Source organism: Neospora caninum, chromosome II (assembly GCF_000208865.1).
Source record: "Neospora caninum Liverpool complete genome, chromosome II".
Lineage (NCBI taxonomy): Eukaryota > Apicomplexa > Conoidasida > Eucoccidiorida > Sarcocystidae > Neospora > Neospora caninum.
The window spans coordinates 924,732-948,978 of NC_018387.1; the positions used below are offsets into that span (position 1 = coordinate 924,732).

The 24,247-nt window shown below is 52.3% G+C and overlaps 4 protein-coding genes across 4 annotated transcripts; 3 read left to right on the forward strand and 1 right to left on the reverse strand.

Moving 5' to 3' along the window:
• Window positions 1-1,384: 1,384 nt before the first annotated feature.
• On the reverse strand, window positions 1,385-1,657 carry NCLIV_005570 (conserved hypothetical protein; the record flags this gene model as incomplete). Its single annotated transcript, XM_003880067.1, has 1 exon — window positions 1,385-1,657. One exon carries the CDS (start codon window positions 1,655-1,657, stop codon window positions 1,385-1,387), a length of 273 nt encoding a protein of 90 aa, XP_003880116.1.
• Window positions 1,658-4,523: 2,866 nt separating this feature from the next.
• Window positions 4,524-6,095, forward strand: NCLIV_005580 (hypothetical protein; the record flags this gene model as incomplete). Its single annotated transcript, XM_003880068.1, has 1 exon — window positions 4,524-6,095. One exon carries the CDS (start codon window positions 4,524-4,526, stop codon window positions 6,093-6,095), a length of 1,572 nt encoding a protein of 523 aa, XP_003880117.1.
• A 2,934-nt stretch (window positions 6,096-9,029) lies between these two features.
• NCLIV_005590 (conserved hypothetical protein) lies at window positions 9,030-14,572 on the forward strand (the record flags this gene model as incomplete). The annotated part of the gene is made up of 8 exons (XM_003880069.1): window positions 9,030-9,411; window positions 9,848-10,024; window positions 10,558-10,633; window positions 11,083-11,196; window positions 11,667-12,381; window positions 12,856-12,944; window positions 13,755-13,829; window positions 14,431-14,572. 8 exons carry the CDS (start codon window positions 9,030-9,032, stop codon window positions 14,570-14,572), a joined length of 1,770 nt encoding a protein of 589 aa, XP_003880118.1.
• Window positions 14,573-17,624: 3,052 nt separating this feature from the next.
• NCLIV_005600 (hypothetical protein) lies at window positions 17,625-23,112 on the forward strand (the record flags this gene model as incomplete). The annotated part of the gene is made up of 8 exons (XM_003880070.1): window positions 17,625-17,868; window positions 18,205-18,465; window positions 18,683-18,968; window positions 19,516-19,891; window positions 20,827-20,934; window positions 21,752-21,868; window positions 22,298-22,377; window positions 22,590-23,112. 8 exons carry the CDS (start codon window positions 17,625-17,627, stop codon window positions 23,110-23,112), a joined length of 1,995 nt encoding a protein of 664 aa, XP_003880119.1.
• Between the last annotated feature and the right edge of the window lie 1,135 nt (window positions 23,113-24,247).

Genomic DNA, 24,247 nt, shown 5'->3' on the forward strand with positions numbered 1-24,247 from the left:
TGACATGCTGAACAACTTCCCGACGGCTCTTGCTATAGGTTGATGATTTCCACTGAACGAAACCGACCACGATACGTTGATAATCTTGACCAGTACGTAGTACAAAGTGCCACTGTACTGTCAGTATACTTCCAAGGAAACGAGAACGCTCAGTGCTGTGTAGAGGACAATTGACGGTAATGGACTTAACCTCCGGGGGCATTCAACTTCGCTCATGTTTTAATCATTAGAATTGGAATGAACGTACCACTGCCACCAACACAGCAACAATCATACTTCCGAAGACTGGCTGTAGGAGGGCTGTGTAAATGCACGGTTGTTACTCGTCATCATTAAATTTCAGTTTCCCCGTTTTCGTTATCGCATTTGTGACCCGCTGCGCAATTGCGGAACGATGAATGCTAGAAGGCTGCCCCGAGCGTTGTTTTTCAGCACAAAGTGAAGCGTGGCAAATGCTCTGGTCTCGGGTTTTATACCCTGGCAAGCAAATCCAGCGGAGAGCAGCCACCGACGAGCGAACGCCGAGGCGGGGCACCGGGAGCCCCATGTATGTTTAGGCTGTACTTCTCGTGTTCAGGGGCCGATTCTAACGACCAAGGGACAGTTACAAGTTAAAAAAGGAAGAAACGAGGAGACTCTGCGACTCATCTTCAGATCAGGTTTCCATTTTAGGCGCATTCACAGGCACGCTACCTGCTGCAGGGACCTGAGGGCTAAGAGCAGCGCATCTTGACAGTGAAGCGCATGAATTCTGCTTGGGTCAAAAAATTAGTTCCCTTGATGGATTCCTTGGTCTTTCACACAAGGCCCTGGTTTTACTGAATGAACGTGTCGGCCCAGTGGAAAACAGGGCCGAAAATGCCCAGAAACGGCGTGCCATACACGTAAATGTACGGAACGGGAAAGAGTTGTCAAGCAACAGAAATTTCCTTACAGAATTGTATACGAAGATGCGTATAGATAACCCTTTTGGCAACAAGAATAATGCAACGCGCATGCCCGTGCCAGCTACTCATCAGTGGCATCGAAATTCTGTTCAGCATCAGCCGCCGTTCCCCGCCCGCCCGGCTCGATATCACTGAAGTTCCCGAGAAAAGAAATGCCTCTGCTTGTTGTCTTCACAACTGAAACAACGATGCGTTGTCACCGGCAGCGCATACGAAATAGACCTGGACAACAACGCCAGATCTCCGATCGTGGATTTCCAACGAAACGACAAGAATAAAGACATGTTTACCGATACGTATATACAGTGACCTCAGTGTATGCGTGAAAGTAAGAAAAGTATGTAGATATACGCTCATGCATCAAACTACAGGTCTCAAATAAACCTATACGTATACAGATGTACGTACATATATAGATGGGACACGAACCACCTTCTTTATCCGTTTCGCGCAACCTGAGGTTTGTATTTGCCCATTCGACTGCGATGTGTGAAAGCTTGGCGCCAGCGTGGGTGTCGTGGATATTGCTTGCCTACAAGGAAAGGATACAAATGTTTAGGTATGCCTCTGCTACGTGGTGCAGGGACACTCAGAGCTTGCTTGTGGCGAGGATTCGCATTGCAGTCCACTCCAAGTATTGGCACATGCCACTTACGGACCACATATCGGCAGCTACTACACAGGAGGCTGAGGGTACCTCTGTGCCACATACAGCGAGGAGTAGACAGACGAAATAACGCAGCTGAGAAAAAAGTCGGTCTCTGTGAAGAACCGGAGAAGAGACGACCAGAGGAGACACGCCTGGCGGAGAAGCACGGCTCTGTCTGTTGTTTCTGTCGGTCTCCTACCCCATTAAAAACGAGCGCTATCTGCGGTCTTTCCGGTCCAACTGCAACGGCATTTTTTCGAAACGCCAGTCCCCGGAAAATCCAAGAGGGAAGATAACCTGTCTTTCCCCCTTCTACACGGATGCGAGGCCCCATGCAGGCCCTCAGGCCACCCAAGTCCAGGAAAGGAGGATGGAGCCGCCAATGCATAGTTGGGGAACGTAGAAAAAAGTGGAGTAGCTAAGTTGTTTTTCTGCCGCGACAGCGGGAGACGGGATTTGAGGAAAGCAGGCAAAGAAACGGGCGGAAGAATAAGCCAGCACAAAAGAGGGAAGATGAAGAAAGAGAAAAAGGACCAGAAAAAAAAGGGACGACGCGAGGGGTAGCACTTGACGGGAGAGACACAGGGACAGGAGACATTGGAGCGGGGAGACAACCACGTGGAATTGTTCCTGCGTTTGGGGATTCTGAGGACAGTTCGGAAGCATAGGCAAGAAACAGAAAGACGCGAAGAGGACAGCAAAGCGAAAGCGCTCTATATGCGCTTTATGTATGGGAGAAGCAGCATAACACAGGAGACCAAAGGACCGACCGCATGCCTTCCACTCTGTTCTGTTCCGCTGATAAAATGACTACTCGAGCTGGCGACGCTGGTCACATACGCAGAAACAGGCATTCTCGTTCTCTTTTTGATCCAATTTTACTCCAAAAGAAATATGCCAATCATACACTTTTCGTGCCCGCGGATCCCACGATTCAACCGCCTTTTTTGTCATCGAGGCAAAAACAGTATAGCCGGGTGACCCTCCCCGAGGATACCGTGAATGTCAGCACACGCATTTTCTTTGTAGACGACTTTCGTTATTGGTAAAAGACGTCACGAAAACGGAACAAAAGGGACGAAAATTGGACAACGATTGCTCCTCTTCTGGGTTGCACTCTGCTTCCGTGCATCAACGATTTCACTTGATGCATGCAGCAAGATGTCCACGCCCGGTCCGGCTCTGCAATCTTGGCCGGCCGTTGACGACTCCGCTGCTCCTGTTTGTACGAATGGCAGGTTTGAATATTTACACATTTATGTGTATGCACCTATAAAAGTCCATTTCATATATATATTCCCTTTCGAGGAAATGGATTCCCAGGTTCATGTTGTAAAACCGCTTTCAAGATTAACTGTGGTTGGTAGAAGAAACGTAAAAGATAGATGTGAACTTTGTTGTGGTTAGCCTGAGTGTCATTTTTTTCGACGTTTTGGTTTGTCCACCCTGTAGACATTTCACCTCTTAAGACATCTGTCTCAGAACGGTTTCTTGGTTCGCAGGAACTACACGGCTTCGGACATCACTTTTGAAAGTCAGGTTTTTCGGGGTTCCATATCAGAGACAAATCCCCGTGGAAAACCTCGCCGAAAACACGAAAAGACCGTCTGCGTTTGGAGAGAGTGTTTAATCAATTTTCGAAAGCTTATATCGTAGGCAGCGTTATGTGCCGGTCACTTCATGCTACTGAGAGCTGCTCCGCGCCCAGAAAAAGTAGGGCATTTCACATCGGGGGATCTGGTCGAAATGCCTCACTTTTCTGTACAAAAGCTTCCCGGTGGTGGTCTTTCTGGTAGTTCCGAATAACTGGCCTCAAAACACACAGCTGTCATAACGTGCGGTGGTGTCACAGGAAGGACGAATTTTAAAATGGAGTTTTTTGTACCGGCGGAGATAGCTACAGGCATGGGGCGTCGAAGCAGCCCAAATGCTCTCCATTGAAGACTAAGACAAACGGAGACAGCTGCAGAATAACAAGTTGCGTATAGGGGAATGGGCAGGCAAAGAGTAGTCGTGGAGAATCGAAATTTATGGGAAATTTGTTAAAGATCCGTGCTTTCTGGCGATCACACAAACGTCGGCAGGCCACTTTTTGAATCGTGCACCAACAGTCGTGGGAGATCTGATGGCCTTCACGTGCAAAAAGAGACTTTAGCGGACCAGGTAGACAAAAATAGCCAATAGTCGGTAACCTAAATACCCGGACCAAACGTGTGCAGATTCACCAGGAGGTGCGTTTCGCGGTAGGGAGAGTCCAGTGCGTAATAACTCCACGCTCAGACAGCGAACCACTAGCCAAAAGAGCCCCGTTTTCCACTCTGGCTCTGTGTGGACTTGGCAGCACTGTAGTGCCTCGCTCTTCTTCAGTGCTCCAGAAAAGTGCAACCTACATTCCTTGCTTTTTCGAATGACGGTTCAGTCGCTGAAGAAACGCTGCACGCAGTCGGCGCGCATGTTTGTGTGTCGTCCGGCCCCGCACCTCGAGTCCGCGCACCCGCACGCTCGGGGTCGGCGGGCAGTTTCTTCCTGTCGGAAAAGACACAGAAAACGGGACTAGACGAAAAGAAACGCCTGGATGAACGGAGTGTGCCGCCGAAGACGGTCTCCGTCCGGTGTCACAGGAGAAGCTGAGGTCTTGAGGAGGTCCGCAAAACTCTGTCGTGCTAGCTGTGGTGCATTCTCCTTTTGATCCCAGCCCTCGGCTTCACGCGACTATCTATGCGATAGTGTCCCGAGGCCTGTGAGAAACCCAAAAAGCAGTCTAACTGCAGCAAAAGAAGATATCGACGAAAGGTCGGATTCTTGTGTGGCGCAGCCGTTGCGAAAGTTCTTCCTGCTGAAGTATTTTTTCGACAGTCTACTGTGGACGTTTGAGACCTAGTGCAACCGTCGAGACATTGCGCGACCGTTGCTCCTATGTACCAACAATGACGCTCGGAGGAGTCGTCGGACTGTCAGCGGTTGCTGGATCGAACGGCGGTCTGAAGGCCAGGTGGTTCCTACCGAGCATATGCCTCTGGGTTCTACTAACAGCCATATTTCTCTGTTCGTCAGATGGTGGAACGTGGACAACACACGCAGCCCCAGCAGCACGGCAAACGAGTAGCGCCTCGAGCTTCGAGGTTTTCCAGAAGACAGGCGAAGTTCCGGCCGAGGCAGCCGAAGCCGCTCAAGATGCTGCGAAGGACAATGGACCCGACGGTGTGGAGGAAACAAAAATCACAGACAGAGAAGATGGTCCCGACGGCGACACTCCCCCTCCGTTACCCGGCGAAGAAGCGGCGTCGGTCAGGGGCGAATTTTCGGAGGCTGGCAGCGTGCATGAGAACACAGAAGCGGTAACCCTGAAGGAGATATCCGAGCAGCGAAAATCCACGAAAGCCGGGGGGAATAAGAGAACTTTCGAAGGGGAAAACGAGGTTGAAGGCCAGGACGAGAGCAACGAAGACGACGGAAGCGAGGAACAGGATGAGTGGGAAGACGCGTTATCAACCGCAGCTGCGGAATGGTTTGGAGGCATCGGCAAGTACGCGACGCACACAATGTTAAACATGTTGGAAGACCGTTTTCGAGAGTGGCTGTCAAAACAAGAGACGGAAACATCGACGCAGGCCTGTCAGGAGACGAAGCTCGAAGGCCTTATTCCGAGCGTTGCAAACGGAGACTCGCCTTTAAAATCTTTCGGATATCCACAGTTTGATGAGGAGAGCGGAGTGACCGTCTTAAGGCCCAGAATCCCTCTGTCGACCGTGAACGGGTTCCGTGCACCAGTTCATGTTGGCGCGGAAGATTATTACATTCAGGGGACATACGACCAAGTTGTTGCCTTTTTCGAGTGCTTCGACGAATACGAAGTTATCGCGTCAAAGTTGATGCCGAACGGCCACTGGACGAAAGAGGAAGGCCACGGGCCACTGTACGTCCAAGTCCAAAACACAATTGAAGGCGTTCGGTCTCCGATAGGTTCCCCCGCTCAAATTCTGTTCCGTTATGGCGTGGCCAGCCTGAGAAAGGCCATTCGTGTGGCGGCGGCGCTCAATGGACACTTGCCCGGGTCATATGAAGACCTTTTGCAGATGGTGGACAACGTGTCGGCGCTAGCAGAGTTTCTCCCCGGAGCTTCGACGGACGATGTCATCGATCTCTGGAGTGAACTCGCCGCAACCGCTGACAGAAGCCAGCAGATCGCCATCGTCGTCGAAGCCATTGAAAAAGCCATTCAGCGCAAGAGACTGGATGAATCGGCGGGCTGGCAAGACGTGGATGCCGTCGATCTCTCGGCGCCGCTCACCGTGATGCTAACAAGCTACCCGCGCCCCTCTCACGGAGTCCGAGCCACAATAGCGCTCCCCTCGAACAAAGCGCTTTTGCGCGACATAAAAGAGCAGTTTTCCATTCTGTTCGAAACAAGCGTGGTTGGACGCACCTTACTGGAGGCAGCAAACGGGAGTTCTCGATTTTCCACCGGTCTGCAACCAAAGGACCAAAAACGGTACTAACTGCCCACGGCATAGGTGTTTCAACGTGATGAGCAACCCGCTAATCCAGTCTACCCATATATATATATATATATATATTTACATATACCCAGAAATAGACACACGAAGTGTATGAGGTGTCGTGACGGTACTCACGCCACTTACTTAAGCTTTGCCGGTCGGTGAGCGATGCCAGGCATTCGCCTGTCTTTCCTTTGAATTTTTTTTTGACAGCGATGTTCCGGTCCCTTTTAGAGATTCACACATGTATACGCTTATATCGTGGTGCATATGGATCTTCATATACACGTCTTGGTACACAACGAGGGAGCGTGCCGACCTTGTGTCTGGGCCCACGCCCGAGTGCTAGTTTTTCCGTGAGTTCACATCAAATGAAAGGGACAGTTGCACGGTGAAGACACCGAAACTCGACCCCCTCTAGCTACAGTCGCTGGGGCATGATAGCGCCTAACAACCACAAAACTTGAAATGTGCGGGGGTAGCGTTTCTCATGTAAATTACCCATCCCTCGCAGTCATTGAAAACCCCTATCCACCGCAGAAACCTCCATACTGCCGGCTTGTCGTAGTCGTGAGAGGGCCAGGTTCGTGTCGGTCCACATTCTCGATGGATTGGTTTGTTCTTACGAATTCAGAAACATACGGCAAAGGCGCTGCCACTGTTCTCTTGTTGGAACACTTCCTTTCGTCTTCCACGGAAACTCGAGTCTAGTAACCGTATGTGCGAGCTCTAGTGCAGCGTCCTTCGATGCGTATATACTTGCGATAGTTGTGCTGGAACTGGATTTTCGTCGGGGGACAAAGATTCGACAGTGTTCTCTATTTACGAAGACGCAGCTGTCGCCCGTAGAGCCACACATTCGGCGGTAAAGCTGTTTCTCGCCAGCGCTTGAGCGGCTGACTCTCCTGGAAATGCAGCTGCCTCGCTTTCCATGTAAACACAACACGACAGGGTAAAGTGCTCACCCCAAGGAGTCTCCCACTTAGGCTAGCGTTGGAGCACAGCGTTTCATTTGATAGTCCACGCTCAATCGTACCACGCATAGTACTTGATCCCAATCTGGTTTAATAAGTCAAAGTTTGGTCGAGACGTTCGCGTCTAAAATGTATGACCGGGTACTAACTTATGATTGTATATTGGCGGCTGAATGTCAATCAAACGTGCGAATTTTAGGTTTTCCATTAAAATCTATTTGGAAGAACAGGCTTGATAGTACTGCCGTACCAAATAAGTTGTGTAGCATTTCCTATGGTCCTCAACATCACAGCTCTCTAGATATATCGCACCTGAAAGGTATTTTCTAGCATATTATGCGGTGTTAAAAGTAATACCATCCAAAACTGGTAGACTTTTTACATAAACCTTTTCGTTTAGCTATTGAAGCCATTTTTTTAGTTGCTGGAAGAGGTACAGTAGTTACTGGAACAATTCAAAGAGGGATGTGTTAAATTAGGTGATACAGTAGCAAGGCTAGGTTTTAACTTATACTTGGTACGTCACGTACAACTGAGTCTCCTTCCTGATGTTAGTCTGTAGGGGATACACAGATCGGATTCGTGGTGGTCTGCGACCTGTTTAGTAACTGCAGGAACGCTTTTTAGGTCGGGTCATGAAATCCAACTTCGCGAGAGCCGAGTTTTGTCCGGTGTCTGGCCCAGATCTACAGCTGGGAATTCCCTTCTACAGTACGCTGCGAAACGCGTGGACATATCCCCGTATTTCCTTCCGTAGTTGGAAGATGTGCTGTCATATTTTCGTTCTTTTTCTTGGGTGAGTCCAGCCTCTCTACCGCTTTCGCGGTGCACGTACCGGGCGGACTGGGATTCCCTTCACCGCCCGTTGCCTGGCCTCGTTGTTGGTCCTCCAATAAGCTCTTCCCGGCTTCATTGGTGTCGCAGAATCTGCTTGGGACTCGATTCGCGGCCTTTTGCCTGTCCGTTTCCCTCTTCATGCTCCGGGCAATTTGGACTGGTGGGTTCCACAGTGCCTCTCGACGCTCATTCGGCGGGCTCTCGCCACACTCGCTGAGTGGACGAGGCGACGAAAAACAGGGCGTTTTTTCGTGCATGCATGCGCGAAACAAAAAGCAAAAGATAAGAGGTTGAGCATCTGAGTAGCTTCCTCCGTTTGCGTTTTTCTCTATTCCGGAATCTGTTCCTGATGAAGCGGTTTCCTCCTTTTTCTGGATGACCCGTTGTTGACCGTCGTGTCCAACTTTTCCCCGCAGCTGTGCATGCATGCAGGAAAAAAGCATTTTTCATTTCATGGCAGCTCTGGTTCACGGAGAACCGTGCATCGCGCGCTTGCTATTTTCACAGTTTTCCATTTCTGCGTCTCTCTCGCTTTTCTTCGCAGTTTTTCGTCGCTTTTCGTGAGTCCCGTTGACCACGCTTCACAGAAAACGCGACGCCGTTCGCGGGTTGCCGTTGCAGAACCGCTGTTGAGTCAAAACGCTCATGGCTTTTCGGTTCTTCCATCTTCTCTCTTCTCTGTACTTGTATTTTATCGTATACATCAGCCGAATTTTCCGTGTTGTAGACATCCCTAGACAATTAAAATTATACCTTGCAACTTAGAGACACATACAAAGACATTTGCTGCGCCCATCGATACGTACATGGTACGTCAACGCATTCATCGTTACATGCTGACGTCAGTACATCCATCGCTACATGCTTACATGGGTACCTGAAACGGATCGGCACCCGACCGGAAATCATTGAGAGAAACACAAAGATTTGGAAACACAGCAAGCTTTCTACTTTCGCCTTATCGCTTCTTCCAATCGAGCCGTGATGCTTTTTTCCCGGAGGTCTCCTGTGGCCTTCTGAAGTTCTTAGCTGCTTTTCCTGCCCACTGAGTCTCTCTCCGGGTGCATTTAAGTTTCGTAATTTCAAAACGTTCTCTTGCAAAGGCTCTCTGCTTCGCCCGATCATGGAGACTACCACGCCGCGCACGCCCGAGGAAATCTCGATGTTTGGCGATGTCCTCGAACTCCTCCATCACCCGAGAAGGCGAGATGTACGGACACAGGCACTGCATGCATGCGTCCAATGCAGCAGCGAGGCCTCATTTCTGTCTTTCTTGAAGTCGCTTCTTCCTAACCACAGTGGTGCAGGCGAGGCGGAGAAGCGCGAGGTCTCAAGCCCTACGGACGACGACAAGGACAGACGACAGGGAAAAGAAGCACTCCATCCCCGAAAAGACCTAGACCGGTTCCTTCGTTCTCTTATTCGGACTCTAGGACAAGAAGAAGATGGCGCCTCGGCCGCCGCAGTGGAGGTATTAATTAACCTCTCTGCTGACGAAGTCCTTGGTAAGGCCACAAATGAACTTCCAGAAGACTGGGAGGCTTGGCAGGAGAGGAGAGAGGGCCAAGGTTGCCGAAGTTGTTCAACGAAAGACGTAGATGCATGTACGGTGGACCTTCACGTGTGCTTCTGTCGTTTCGAAATAACCGCACTTCGCTACGCCCGCAGATTTGCTTGTTGACACATATCCAGGCGCACATTTCCCACCACAAAACGGTACATATTTATATATAAATGCATACTTGCATGTATGGGCATGTGAATAGAATAGCGAAGCTCTAGACGTTCGCGTCTACTGCATGCCGTTTTGCGTCAATACGCGCGGGTACGCGGCGCTAGAGCATTTGCCTGTGTATCACATGATGGAAATGCGTTTCGAATGGCAACAAAGATTCCTACAGTTTCCTGTCGTAATACCTCACCTGTACGTACACACCGCAGCGGACTACATGGTGAAGCGCGAACTGCACATCGTGAACGTGGTCGTGGATAATCTGGAAGAACAGACGAAAAACGAAGCGCCTCGGCATGCAAACATCTCGCTCATGCTGCTGAGCAACCTGACTCGAAAAGAAGAAGCCGGCCGGGCTCTTCTCGAGGCGAAGCATGGCGTTCCAGGTAGGACGACCGGCCGCGGGGGGGGAGGGGCGCGGAGAAGAAGCTGTACGAATTTCATTTCTCTTGGTAGTCTTTTCCAGATGTTACTCTTCCCGGAATACTTACGTAGCACCCACCTCACTTGGTAATGCATTGATGTAATTATCGTACGAGCTCTCTAGTTGGCGAGAGTTGAAGCGAGAGAGAACAAACTGGCTACGCGAAGATGGCATGCAGCTTAGAAGGGCGGAACGGAGAAGCGCGCACGCGGGGCAAAATCAAGACAAAGACAACGCTAGCGAGAGAGGGAGGAAACCAAGCTGGAAAGGAAAGGAAGAAGAGAACAAGACACATGGATAGGTCGACGACAGCGACAGCGCGAGTGGCTGCGGGCAGAGACAAGGCGGCACAGAGGTCGATGGAGACCGCGCACGAGCACGGACGCACACACGCCGAGGAAACGCTCATTCGTTCCCTCTCCGTGGGAACGAAAGCGCTGTTCGAAAGGTGAGCGCAACGCTTTCTCCGGTCCTTCGCATGCAATGTGTCTTCAGGATTCAATCTCGTTCGCCTTATCAGGGTGTTGGACGCCGCTGCCCGGTCCCCTGCACGTCGACTCCCCAACGACAAGTAAGGCGGGAGCGCTAGAAAACGAAGAGCGCGAGTTTTTTGTGGAGTTGCTTGGCCGTTCGTCTCTCGATAAGCTATGCCTGTGGAGCAAAAGGAAAGACCGAGACCGCAGTGTCTGAGGGCTTCGCGTTCTCGGTTCCGTTTTCGCCCCCCTCGTGGTGTTTTTTCAGAGAGAGAAAAGGAAGTGCTGCTTGCAGCCTCCGTCCGCTGCACTGTTCGTCTCGGCGCGTGGCTGTTCTCGCGTTGTCAGTCTTGCAGACGCTTCTTCATGAAGATAAAAAGAGGCGCCTCATGCGTGCTGTGGGGTTTCTGCGTGCTACGGGAGACGGTTAGGTCTCTCCTTTTTGCTGTTTTGTGGCGAAGTGTCTCTTTTCTCGTGGTGTGAGGAACGAAGGAGGCGATGCTCACGGAACCGGCGACTTTTCTTTTCCGCGCTCGGATGTTTTCAGATACTGGCAGGAGGAAGGCTACTTCATTCTCTCTATTTTGCAGAACATTTCGTCTTTGAAAGAAGGAACCGCGACACTCTCTGGGGTTCTCTTGCCTCAGCTGAATTCTCTCCTGTAGGTCATTCTTTGCTGTGTGTTCCTGGACACACTCGAATGCTGTTTTCGTTCTGGCCAATGAAAAGCGGGCGGGCCATAGGCACACCCGAGAAGAAAGGCGAAACAGGCAAAATCAGCGACAAAAACGGAGACAAACCAAACTTCTGTATCTGAGGGCCGGTGGTCCCCACGTACACCTGGGATGCCTGCCGTCTGCGGCCGTCTCTGTCTTCATGCGCGTGTTCGCTGTGGCGTCTCGCCGTTCATTGGTCTCGCCGTTCATTTATGTCTCGCGACCACGGAAGCGGAAACGTGCTTTGTGCTCATCTCGTCCATGTGTTGCCTCCGTCGACGCCTTCTCTTCTTCTCTGGCTGCCCGAGTGTGTCTAAACTTCGCGTGTTTCCTTTTGAGGTTCGTCGACGGGTTGCCGTTCTCCGTCCGCGCTAGAGCGCCTGTCGCTTTCTTGTGTTTTTTGCTCGTCCCGCAGTTCTCTTCTTCCTCTCCTCCCGCCCCACTGCCACTCGCCGCTCCTGCGCCTGTGCCTGAACCTCTGCTTGGACAAGAGCATCCACCCCGCAATTTGCCGATTCCCGCCCCCGTCCTTTTCTTCTTCCGTGGCTGCGAAATGCGGCGAGTCACGCTGCGACGAGCAGCCGGGAACTCCGGCGCAGCTCAGCCCAAACGGAGAATCCGTCCCCGCCTCGCCCACCTCGACTCGAGATTCGCTTGCTCCAGGAGACTCGCCGATGAGCTCGCCTTCCTCTGCTGTCTCTCAGTTGGATGCGTCTTTCGCTGAGGCCGCGGGCCAGGCGACGCGCCAGCCTCATGCAGCTCCTGCGAGATCTGACCAAGACGCCCCATGGCAGGGGACGCGAGAGAGTGGAGAGGACAATATTCCTTGTTCTCTTCTCATCGCACTCGCCTCCTTCCTCTATCCGCCGCCTGGGCCGAAGAGGGGCTTCGTGGGGGAAGACAAAATGGCCGAGAAAACTGCTCAGAGGAAACACACGGAGGTGGGGAACAAACCCGCTGCAGGGGCGAGCGATTCGGCGCAGAGCCAGAGGGACGCGAAAGCAAAGATAGAAGAAACGGAAGGTCTCGAGAAGGGAGAAGCGGGAGAGAACACTGGAAAGACGTCAGGAAGCGCCGCTCATGCAGACGCAGAAGTCGCGAGGCTACGATTTCTGCATCCTGTCGTCTCGGTAAGAAGGCCTCTCGCGCGACAGCGAGAGACCACGACACGCCGCGCGGGGCCGAGAACCGCTCTAGTATTGTAAAGCTTTGTTTCCCTCGCTTTCCTCGCTTCTCCTGTGCTGCGGGTCGCCTGTCGCCTTCGTCCCACTGTGCCTCATCTGTATATATGTCTGTCGTCCCCTCCCCCTTCTCTTTTTTCTTCTCTGTTGCTGAATTTCTGTCTCGTGTCGCGGTCCTTGTCGACGCGCTGTCGTTATGCTCACCCCCTCGTTTCCGTGATCTCTCAGATTCGTTTTCTCCCCGGCCCTTTCCTGTGCGTTTCCCGTCAGCACGCCGGGCGTCTTGGCTTCGATGTGGTGTCTCCTTGCTGTTCCCCTCGAGTCTCACACGTGTTTCCTTCTCGTCAACGCATCCGCTCATGTTCTCTCTTCTACCTGTCTTGTTTTCTCTAACGCGTTGCTCTTTCGTTGGTATGCATGCAGCGAAACGCCTACGGCCCTGCAGGCAGCGCCCTGAGCCGCAAGTTGATCGTTGATTGCTTCTCCGCTCTCGCTCTGACTGAAACAGGAAGGTCCGAAGAAATCGTATTTTCACTGATCTTCCGAGGAGGCGTCGCATCTACGTTACTTGACGCCAACCTGTAACCTCGCGTCCACCAACTTAAAGCCGCCTGCGTGTTCAGTTGTGTGCCGTCGTCGAAAACGCTATCGGAGTTTCCTCGCTCTCTTCGTAACTGCGTGACCGCGTCGGTTCCACCTCTCGGCCGTGCGCCGTTGATACTCATAGCGCCCCCACACGCCCAGGGCAGCGTCTCTCTATCAGTCTTTCACTCTGTTCCTTGCCAGTGTCCGCGCCTCCCGAGACTTCGCCTCCTGTTGTTCTGTGTCGGACTCTACCGATGCTCTTCCCACGTGTACCACTCCGGCGGCGCTGCCTTCTCTGTCTCGACTTTCTCGCGCAGCCGCCCCATCCAGCTGACGCTTCAGCTCCAGTCTATCCAACGACGGTCCTCTGTTCTCCCCTCGCTTTCTCGAAGGCCATCTATTTCTGCAGCCTTCCCTCTCCTTTAGCGTTCTGTGCCTTGGTGGTGCTCTCGTCCGCTGTCTCTGTCATTCCCTCTTACGGCGTCGTCACTCCTCGATTTACCTTTCTTTCGACTTCTCTGCGTTTTTCAACCGATATCCCGTTCTACCTGGTGTAGCGCGTGTCTAAATCCAAATGCGGTCGCGTGTAACTCTATATTTATCTACGTGTGCAAATATACTTGCATATCTGCTTGCCTACGTTTGAACCATCTCTCTGTACGTGCACGTCAGCGGAGCTGCGCGGGTCGCACTCGTTCTTTTGCCTCGTTGCGTGTTCTTCCTGTCTCCGTTTTTAGGACCAGCATGCGTGAAAGCGGCATCTACGAAGTCCTGAGATGTGTGCACCTTGACGAAAAGAACTCACCCGTCAGGTAGGGAAGAAAAGGAACACACACGAAAGGGACGCGAGCCTGTCAGGAATCTCTCCGTGAATCCTTGCGCGTTCCTGTGTGCCTTCGATACCGTGCCTTCTCTCCACCTATTTTCTCCGTTTCCCTGTTTGTTGGCCTTTGCGACTTCTTCCGCGTCCTTCATATTGATGACGCGTGGCGGCACGACAAAAAACCGTTGTTGTTCCTTCAGTAGTGGATTTCCAAGCTGCCGCTGTTCCCGGCGGCTTCGCGTGTGCGCCGGAGCGAAAAATACGTGTGTCGGTCTTTCCGTCGTGTGAACGAAATGACGAAGGCAAGCGTTTCCAGTGTGATATCGAGAGTGCAGTCAATCAAATTTAATCAAACTCTCGTTAGCCTTCGATATATATATATATATATATATATGTATATTCATATTTATATACTTGTATACGCACATGTACCTTCGCCCGCATGGTTGCCTATAAGTAGATATGCGGCTATAGATAGAGGCCGAGAAGACGTGCATATATATATATATATATATATATAATATTTGTGTCTGCATGTAGAGATTGATAACTATGAAAGTGTTTCAAGTCGTTTGTGATGTGTGCGTCAGAGAAGAGATCGAGAATATGGTGCACGTCCTGGTTTACTCTGAGGAGGAGTTGAAGCAGCAGGACGAAGATCTTGCGCGGTCTGTTCAGAGAGAGCCTTCAGGGAAAACGCCGAAGCCCGCTGTAGCGGATATGACAGGTTGATTTCGTTGACGATGTGTTTCTGTTGAATGAACTTTTCCGTTTCCCCCGTCGCCGTGTACTGGAATAGTGTTGCAGTCGCAGGACTGGATGCTCTCAGGCTGAAAAAGTACGCATGCGTCTTTCCCGGGACGAACAGAGAAGGTTGGGCGTTTCCACGCTCTCGCCTGTCCCACCCTAGTTGGTGCGAGATAAGCCAATCTCGCTGGAACTGTTTCGGTGTTGAATCAGACGCAAAACCAACAAGGAGCGAGGAGACAAACGGCACTCTGTGCCTTGGTCGGCGTTTGACATAGAAATCGACCAAAGTACACACGTGCTGACTGTCTTACACTGCTCGTGAATGATGAAGCATGCGAATGCTTAATAAGAGGTAGAAGCTCAACTGCAGTCACTGCTGGTATACGCTTGAAGGGTGTTCTCTGTTTTTCTCTGCAAGCATTTTTTGCTGCGGTCCTGCCGGCTTCCTAGGAAGAGGAAAGAAGAGAGAACATGGCGCAAGACAATGCCTGAAAACCTCCGAGTAGGAAGCAGACAGCGAGGAGACAGAAGAGCAAGAGGGAAGAACAAGTTATCCCTCCCGTGTTCACAATTCGTTGGCGGTTACGGTACCACCCCGACCCTTATTAGTCTGAGGCCACGCAAGACGGCACCGGTCTCTGTTCTTTTTTCGACTTTTTGGCAACGAGGAAAGAAAGTAGATATTTTCTTCCTTTTGCTCTAGATGTTCGCTTCCCCTCCAGTTGACAAAAGAAGGGAAAGCATGCTCCTTCTTTTCCCTGGTCGACCTTTAGTAGTCGAGCAGGCTCTGGGGACGTGAGACAAAGAAGCCCCGTTACGCTACCACGGTACTTTGAAGACGCGAATCGATGTTCGCCTCCTGGGACAACGAATGGTTTTTGCCGTCAGATTTGCCTTTCCTTCAAGGAGGCAACACATGCGGAAGAGTATGCAGAAACTCAAGGGGTGAGCTCTCCAACTTTCGTAGCTGCCGGTCCAGCTTCAGAAATGCGCCGGAACGAAACAAGGCGAAGCGGCGTTTGCCTCTGTCTGTTCCTCAGCGAGGAACAGAGAGTAGAAGGCGTCGCTGGACCAGATTCTTCACCATTTTCTGGATCTTTTCGTAGTGCACAACAGGGGCCACGGTCTAAGAAGCACTCTTTTCCTGAGTATTTCCGCTCCCGTGAAACACGCGAGAAGAAATTGTTGAGGAAGCTCCGCCTTGTGTTTCGTTAACAGAAAAACCAGGAAAGAAACGTAGTCTCCGATGTGTGTGTTGCGTCCTCTCTTTCTCTCTACATCTCACAGAACAGAGCGTAACGACTTCCTGTTTCCATGCATCTCAGGCGCAGATTTTCTGCAGCCGCCTGGCGGGTTCACCCTTAACGCGAAACGCTATCCGGAAGAGAAGGAAAGACTACGGGAAACCGGCGTTCAGATTGCTTTTCTTCACCCCAAGGACCGAGGGCAAAAGGAAACCCCTAGTTTTGAGTGTGGTGTGCGTTCTTGGCCTTTTGGGGACGGATGGGAAGAAAAGCCGAATTCGCCCGGTGTCTTGTCACTCCCCGTGGACGCATTCACTCCCCACTGAGTGATGGCGGGAGACAGAGCCCGCTGGAATGTGAGGAAGAAAAAGCGCAATCTCCTCCAAAAAGAAAAGCCGGTTGACCTTTTAGCGCTGGAAGAGAGTGAGAAAACATGTGTTCAGGACTGGACTCTGTTTTTTCTTTCCGGAAAAAATCGAAAGAAACGCACGCGAAACGCGCCGCCCACGCACGTCTCGCTCCGTGAGAACAACCGCAGCGGAGAGATCGACATGTGTGTCCTTCGTACCTGATCTGCACGTACGCGAAAATCGAAAAGTATACTCTCCTTCCCTCTCTTTTTCTCTCGTATTCTTTCTCTTGTCTCTTCACTGACCTCTCTCTTGTTCTCTCTTGTTCTGCCTCCTGTATGGGAGAGCCCGCGGTTGCCGCCTGCTGGTCCGAGCGAAGAAAAGTTGACAGATGCATCGCCTGAGAGGGAGAGAATCCTGTCTCTGAGAAGAAGGACAAAGTACGCACGTCATGTTTCTGTGAATATCAACGTCGAACCTTCCCTCTCCTTTGTTCTTCAGTTTCTTCCTTTCCTCACCGTTTTTGAGCGGTCGCTGTGCGTGTGTCGTCCCATTTCCAACGACGGGTCGCCAGATGCACTGCCACAGCGCAAAAGAATCTTTGGCAAAATTTAAGAACCTGTTGACGCTCCTTTGTCTTCTTGAATGCTTTCTTCCTTCTCTTCCTCCGCGCCTCTTCCTCTGTCAAGGGTCCGTCCCTGAGAAACGGGAAGAAAACATCATCCTTCTCCGTCTTCCTCCTTTCTTCGTCTTCCTCCTCTCCTTCTTCTCAGAATCCCTTGTCTTCTTCGTCTCCGCCTCCTCCCTCTTCTCCTCCGTCGTCTCCGTCTTCTTCTCCTGCACGTCTCCGTCTTTTCTCCCCTTTCTCTCAGTTCCCCGTTCATGTTTGGTGTTCTTTCGTCGTCGTTTCTCTCCCGCCGATCCATCCTTGTCAATAGGACAGAGTCCGTTGCTTCGGCTTCCGTTGCTTCGGCTTCTCGAAGCCACCTCGTTTCTTCCTCCATTCGTCTCCGTTTTCTTGTCTACCTCTGTCTTGTCCACGCTCTTCCTCTTCTTCGTATACTCCGTTTTTCTCGTCGCCCCCGTTCCGAGAAGGTGGAAGTCGAAGCGACACACGCATCCGCTTTCCAAAAAAGTGCACGCGTCAGTTCCCGCTTCGTCCCGACTCTGCCGCCCTGTACCATACCTCTGCAAATTCGTGCCCACTCTCTGGGGTAACCAAACCTGCGTCCTGACAGCATACAGCCCTGTCCAAATAGATGCCTATGCGCGTGGAGGGTGTGATGCGTGCCCGTTCGGGCGGTGAGAAGAACAGTCCCTTTCGGTGTTGTCTTGGCCTTCTTCCCGCGCACCCTTTCTTGCCTTTTCTGTGCGCTTCCGACCTCCGTGCCATGCAGCCTCGCCCTTGTTTCGACGCTCTCTTTTCCTCTGCAAAGGAAGATGGACTGGATCATCCTCGTTTTCCTTCTCCTCTACTTCTTCATCACTCTGCTGGCGAACCTGAAATTGCTGTTCTACTTTGAGCACTCGAGCGACAGCAGCCTCACTGCCCCGGAAGTCGTGTGCAAAGTCGCGATCCTCTCCGGCCTCCAACTCGCCTGGCTCCTCATTCTCGCCGTGCCTCTCGACGCTTACAATCAACATTCTCCATTCATCGACAAGGCCGCGGGCGCACTCACTGCAGGTCGGACCCTCCGTCTCTTGTGCGTAATATCTGTACAAAGCAGTGCCGGGGACGCGGCCGGTTGAGAGCCAGACGTCGAGAGCAGACTGACAGGAAACACAGATCGATTGAGAGGTCGAGACGAAGGGGTGCGCAGGCGTGTGTACTGGGTTTTGTATGGGTGAGTGTTGTGTGCATGCGTCTCTTCTGTTCTTGCCTTGGCACTCGCCCATCCGCTTTCATTGCTGGAGACGCGGAGACCGCCCTGAGGACAAGGCCGCAGGGCTGTCTCTCCGATGCCGAGCTCCTTTCTCATTCGGCTGCATTGCCGTCTCCGTGATTTGTCTGCCCGTGCAGGCCTGGACATGCGCCTTTACTGGGGCGTGGTCTCCTGGTTCATTACCCTCTACCTCCTGCTTGCTGTTCCCTTCGCCACGTTTTACTACGAGGCAGACTTTGACCCACGGGTGACGAAGCGAACGCCGTGGAAGCGCGCTCTGCTCAAAACGTTACTCGCCGTCTTCTTCGCCGCCGTCATCGTTTTCGTCGTCTACATTCTCTGTCGATCCATCAGCCTCAAGCTCGACCAAGACCTCTGCAGTCAGTGGCAGTCGCAAGGTAACGCCCCCAAACGTGTTCAGGGGATTCGGGTCTTCTCTCTCCACAGCGCCAATCGCCTTCGATTTGGCGCGCATTTGAAAGTCGCTCAAGGGCATTTGTAGCTTCGCCCAGCAAGGGATCCAAGTTTGCTGAAACGCATCTCGTTCTTCCAGAGAGAGTGGCAGCGCGGCTCCACCCACACATGCATTTTCTCTGCATTTGCTCTCTTTTGCAGATGTCTCGCAGCCTCTCTCGGACTTCTGCGCGGCGATCGCGCAGACGGCTGCAGGCCCGCCGCTCTCGTCCTCTCCACAGAGCGACGCGAAAGCCTCGGAGAACGTCGAACCCCCCAAGCCTCTCGATATGAAAGTCGACCTGAGCGTGTACCTCCTCGCCGCCATGAGTTTCGTTGGCTGGTTCACCTTTGCGCTCTTTGGCGGCATCGGCATGGCCGCACTGCCTCTCGACGCTTTCGTCGGCTTCCGCTATCGCCCGCGGGCGATCTCTCTCTCAACCTTCAAGTAAGGAAAGTCCAGGTGAAGCAAGAGGCGGCGGGGCCGGGCTGGCTGCTGTGTCTCCTCGCGCTTTTGACTGAGGTCCGTGGCTGTGCGGCCCGTAGGAAGTTGCCGAGTCTTCTTCCGCTCTCATTCTCTGTGTCGAGGCGTCTTCGTGCTCCGCCCGAACGGGTTCACTGTGAGGGAAGTCGCCTGCACGGCGAGACGGAGGGCGAGGCAGAAGGCGACACGGCCGACTTTCTCCTCTCGGCGACGCAGCATGCCGAGCTTTCATCTCCAGCGCTCTGCTGCGCCTTTTCTCGAGATGCCGTCGGCTCGATTTCTCAGTTCCTTCCATGTTTCTCTCACTCTCTCCCCTTTTTTCAGCGCAGCACACCCTTCCCTGGGACTGCTGACGTTCCGGACTTGGGAGGGCTGTATTGTCCACTAGCCCTCTCGTCTCTGCCTCTCTATTTCTTCTCCCTTCTTTCTTCTGGTCTTCTTCTTTCCTTCGCTTTGCCTTCCTTTCCTCTCAACTTTATCTTCAGCTGTGCCTCTGTGTGCATCTGTTCAGAGAGGTTCGTCGCCAACTGGGAGAGAAGGCGAAGAAGCTGCGCTTTATCGGAGAAGCGCTCTGCGCGGAGGAGACAGTTCAGCAGACGCTGTCCTGGAAGGAGATACGGAGAAAGCGGCAGTTTCGTACGGACGTGAATCGCTACAAGAAGGCAGTCTTCGACCTTGACCAAGAGCACCGGCAACTCGCTATCTGCATGCGAGAGCGCGGCGAAAATCCCTTCTTCTCGTACCTCAAACTTTTCCTTGGAATCGTCGCCTTCGCTATGTCTGTTATCTGGACGGCGCACACGATCCTCAACTGCGTTCTGCCTCAGATTCTCGATGTCTCCTCTACCTCCAATCCAGTCTTCGGTTTCCTCGACGCTTTCCTCAGGGTGAGTGCAGCGCACGGGGCTCGGGCGCTCAAGGCAGGCGAAGCGAAGGAGACAGAACACAAGGAGCGTCGCGCACGCTTTGTCGGCGACAGCAATAGAAGCGCACGGCAACGCCCACCAGCGCGGCGGAGAAAGTCTGATGTTTGTTAGACGGCGAAAGCAAAAGCGAAGCTGAGGCAGGCGCTGGAGGGACACGCAGGGCCCCACGCGTAGCTATACGCATGTGTCCACCATGGACAAATGCAAGGTGGTATAGATACCTACAGGGAAACACACGCGCCCGATGGGAAGTAACTGCTGTTCGCACGGCTCCCACGGAGCTAACAAGGGACGCTTGGCTGAACAAACGAAAACGCAGGGCTGTAATTATTTGGAGTACAAAGGTCATTGCAACTAAAAAACCAAAGTTATAAGATGAATTTAGATTTAGAGCACACCGATAAAAGACAAGGTGTGCCCGGAATAGACTCATGGATATACTGAGTGTTCTCGAAACCATGCTAACACAATAGAACTTGGATCCGGTAAACAAAGACATTCAAGATCTAAACCAGTAGTCCAACTCGTAGTATATACTCCCCAGAAAAAGCTTATAAATAATCCTGTCTCAGAGAGTATCACTCCCAGTACGATGGTACTGATCATACTAGCATCTGAGTAGTAGTTTTCTCTCGCTGTTAATACGAGTGATAACAGTAATCCATATATTACGCCTAGAACATAACCGATGTGGAATAACCTTAATGTAGTAGGATATTGAAATCCAACACTTTTAGCTGTCAGGAGCAGGGGTGGGAGACCACCGTGAAGAGGCAGCCGAGGAAGAGAACGAGACAGCGAATGGTGACGAGTCAGAGAGGGGAATATGGTGGGTTTTGTGAGCTTTGAATGTCGTTTCGGGTGTCTCTTCTGTCTGTGCCGTTGATATCTTCCAGCTTCTCGCAGATCACTCAGCCGCTCTCCTCGCACTTCTCATTTACGCCGCGTTTGTTTGCTACTTGCTCGTGTGCGTCGTCAAAGGGTGTTTCAAATTTGGAGCTAGCGTAAGTGGAAAAGGGAAGACGCAGAGAGACGCCGAGAGGAAGAATAACTGTAGGGCGGTAAATAACTGGTGAGGGCAACAAGGCGAAAGAGGAAAGGAGTCGACGGGTCTTTCTCCAGCGAAAACGTCCCCGCCACCCTGATTCGGGGGAGGCCGCGCGCTGTGGGGAACCGACGAGAGGGGACGAGAGAGAAGAACGATGCAGGGAAGAGGAAGATACCGCGAGGGGCGGCGTGGCAGAGAAAGGCAAAAGGACGAAAAGAGAGAGATGCGCCGAAAAAGGCAGCCGCGCGAAGAATGCGGGAACGAGAGCACGGAAGGGAGGCGGCGGGACGGAGAGAGAGCGAGAATCAAGACAGGGAACGGAGGAATAACACAAGACATGGCCTCTCGTGGAAGGATGATTCGCTCTTCTTCAAAACGGTTGTGTCTCCTTGCCACTTTGTCGCGGGGAAGGCTGCGCCCGGGTGTTCTGGCTTTCAAACAGCCTGTGATTAAAAAAGGAACGTGTATAGTAAGATTGCGTTTACGCTCTCAGCTGTGATGAACAATGTCGCTTAAATACACTGAGGCGTCCAGGTACAAACCTGTCGGTCTCACCACCGTTTTTCGGCTGTTCATTTTCAGCTGTTGTCTCTCTTCTGTCTCCGTCTCGGCTGCCTGGGGCGTCTGTATTCGTGTCGTTCTATGGCTTATGTGCGCCCGATGAGAAACAGGCCAGCGGGGACGGGCGCCTGTCTCCCGCATGCTCTCAGTGCTTCCCCGTTTTTTATGTCTTTTCGGTCTGCCGTCTTGACCTGTCGCCGGCCTTTCTGCAGGTGTTTTGTTTCATTGGGATTCACCCGATGCGAAAGGACGAGACGCATTTGAATTCGTTTCTGTTCAACGTCGTCCTTGTTCTTCTCTCCTGCGCCGCTGTCGTCCAGTTCACGGCCGTAAGCTCGTCGTTCCTCGCAGCAAGTCTTGATTCTCACTCTTGTAGCAACGCGCGTCTCCGTCCTTTCGATCTCTCTATCTCGATGTTCATCTCATGTATGCAACTATGTATATATACATGTATATGGACGGACGCGCGTATTTTTCAGTCGCTCTGTGTATCTGTAAACATCCCTCTATCTCCTTTTTTCTGCATAGCTGTGCATGCATTTGCGTACCTCTCTGATGCATATGCTGATGTGCCAAACCCGCCGTTTTTCAATATCTCCTGGCGCGTGCACACCTCAATATACATGATTTTCTGTCTCTTCGTATGCCTCTGCGTCTCCGTGGTTGCGTGCGTCTGCCATACGCATGCGCTTTTTCATAGGTGTTTATAACTCCCTGCATATCACACGCAATGTGGTCTTGCGTGTGTTGGTGTTTAGCGCTGCTTCCGGGATTACAGTCACTCGACGGTTGCCGCGTGGATTTTCGACGTCCAGCTTCTTCTCCTCCCTTTCTTCGGGTATGTTTTTCTTTTTCCAGCTCTGGACGCTTGCGGCAAGGAAGGCCCAAAACGCGGAAAAGTGCATGCAGCGACGAGAAAGCGCCATTTGACAGGAGGGTGTCTGTAGACGTTCTTGTCCGACGGAGACATCATTTCCAAGCACTTCGCGTTGCGGCTTTTGTCGTCTTTCTTTCACCTGCGTGTGTTTTTCCGTTTGCGCCTCTATTCAGGTTCGTTTTCAAGTACAATATCTTTATCTACATTTTCCTGGGCGTCGAGCTGATCTCCGCGTTCGTCCTTCTGTGCCGAATGTGTTCGGCGCCGCCGCCCGCGGCCACCGGGGCGAAGAAGCTGTCTCCGGTCGGCGCTTTCCCCTCTCTCGCCCAACAGCTCCGGGCAACGACCGAGGAGGGGACAGGTGGAGCCCAACTAGCGACGCCCGATGGAGACACGGAGACAGTGGAGGGCGAAGGCCGTGAAACGGTTCTGGATAAAGGCGATCCACAGTCCAAGAAGAAAAAGAAGGGCAGCAAGAGAGAGAGTGAGAAGCAGCGGGGAGATGATTTCGGTCGAGGGACTCGAGGCGCTGGAGGAAGTGGAGCACGAGTGCAGTTCGCCGTTCGACCGGCGAACCGGAGTGACAGCGAAGATGACAGAGACGAGGGCGCCAAAACCAGGGACAGTGAAGACGCAGAAGTGCCCGTGCCCCACAGAAAGGTGTGGGGGAAGAAGAGCACATCCCGCGTTGTATGAGCAGACGTTGTGAAGCGTGTGTACCTTGAATGAAGCAAGCACCACGAATGAAGGTTCAGGTCGTGTATGAACGTTACAAAGGCGCGTCAATCCACAAGTGGAAGTTTCGGTTTGTCGATAGCAACACGTCGGGTCTTGACTCATTCGACTTGAACTGGACAGAAACACAGTCTTGCTCCAGGTGTTGTCTGACGCCTGACTCCATTTTCTTTTCCCTGCTTGCGCGTTCGTATGGCCTCTCGCTTCCATCCTCCGTTTTTGGCAGAGTCTGGTCATGAAAGGCACAATAGAACTTGGAACCGGTAAACAAAGACATTCAAGATCTACGCCTAGAACATAACCGATATGGAATAACCTTAATGTAGTAGGATATTGAAATCCAACACTTTTAGCTGTCTTAAGAAATCCAGTGGCGTAAGAGAGAGCGGCCTCGCATTGTCACTCTCGAGTCTGACGCCTCGACACCTCTATAGAGAGGCAGAGACAAACGTCTTCGTGCAAATTGTATCTCTCTGGTATTCAGAAAGGCGACGGAGGCGCCTGTTTGCATGCACTCTGTTTTTGTACGTCTCCTCTGTGGCAGGCGGGGCCTCTAGAAAGGGACGAAAGGACGAGAGGGAGCAGAGAGGAAGAGGAGAAGCGTAGTGCGATGAAAGAGACACGCGCGAAACCGAAGGTGAATTCCCGTTCTGCTTAAACACATGACTGCTGGCTCAAAAGGAAAAGCCGCGGTCCCCACCAGAACCGGTATCCCGGGAGAGAAGACAAATGCCGGAGGGGAGACGCTCCATCAGACCCAACAGCGGCGATGTCTGTCTCGCATCAGGCCTTGAAGAAGCAGAATGAAAAAGACTGCGAGTCGTCCACCCCGTTTGCGCTAAAGAAAAAGGCGCGAGACCCGCGCGCGGCAGATAAAAACGGAGAGGACCACATGGAGACACGGCGAGTGAGAAGACGGTTCTTGAAGGCGCAGAAGGAAACCGCAGATTCATGTCGAGGGGAGAGGGCTGGGAAACTGCAGCGAGCCTCTTTCGAGAAGGAAAAAGACAAGCAAGCAGACACGCTTCACACACCGTGCGCGGCAGCCTCGGCGCGGCGGAACAAGGCCTCGTGCGCTGGCGAGAGCTCGAAACAG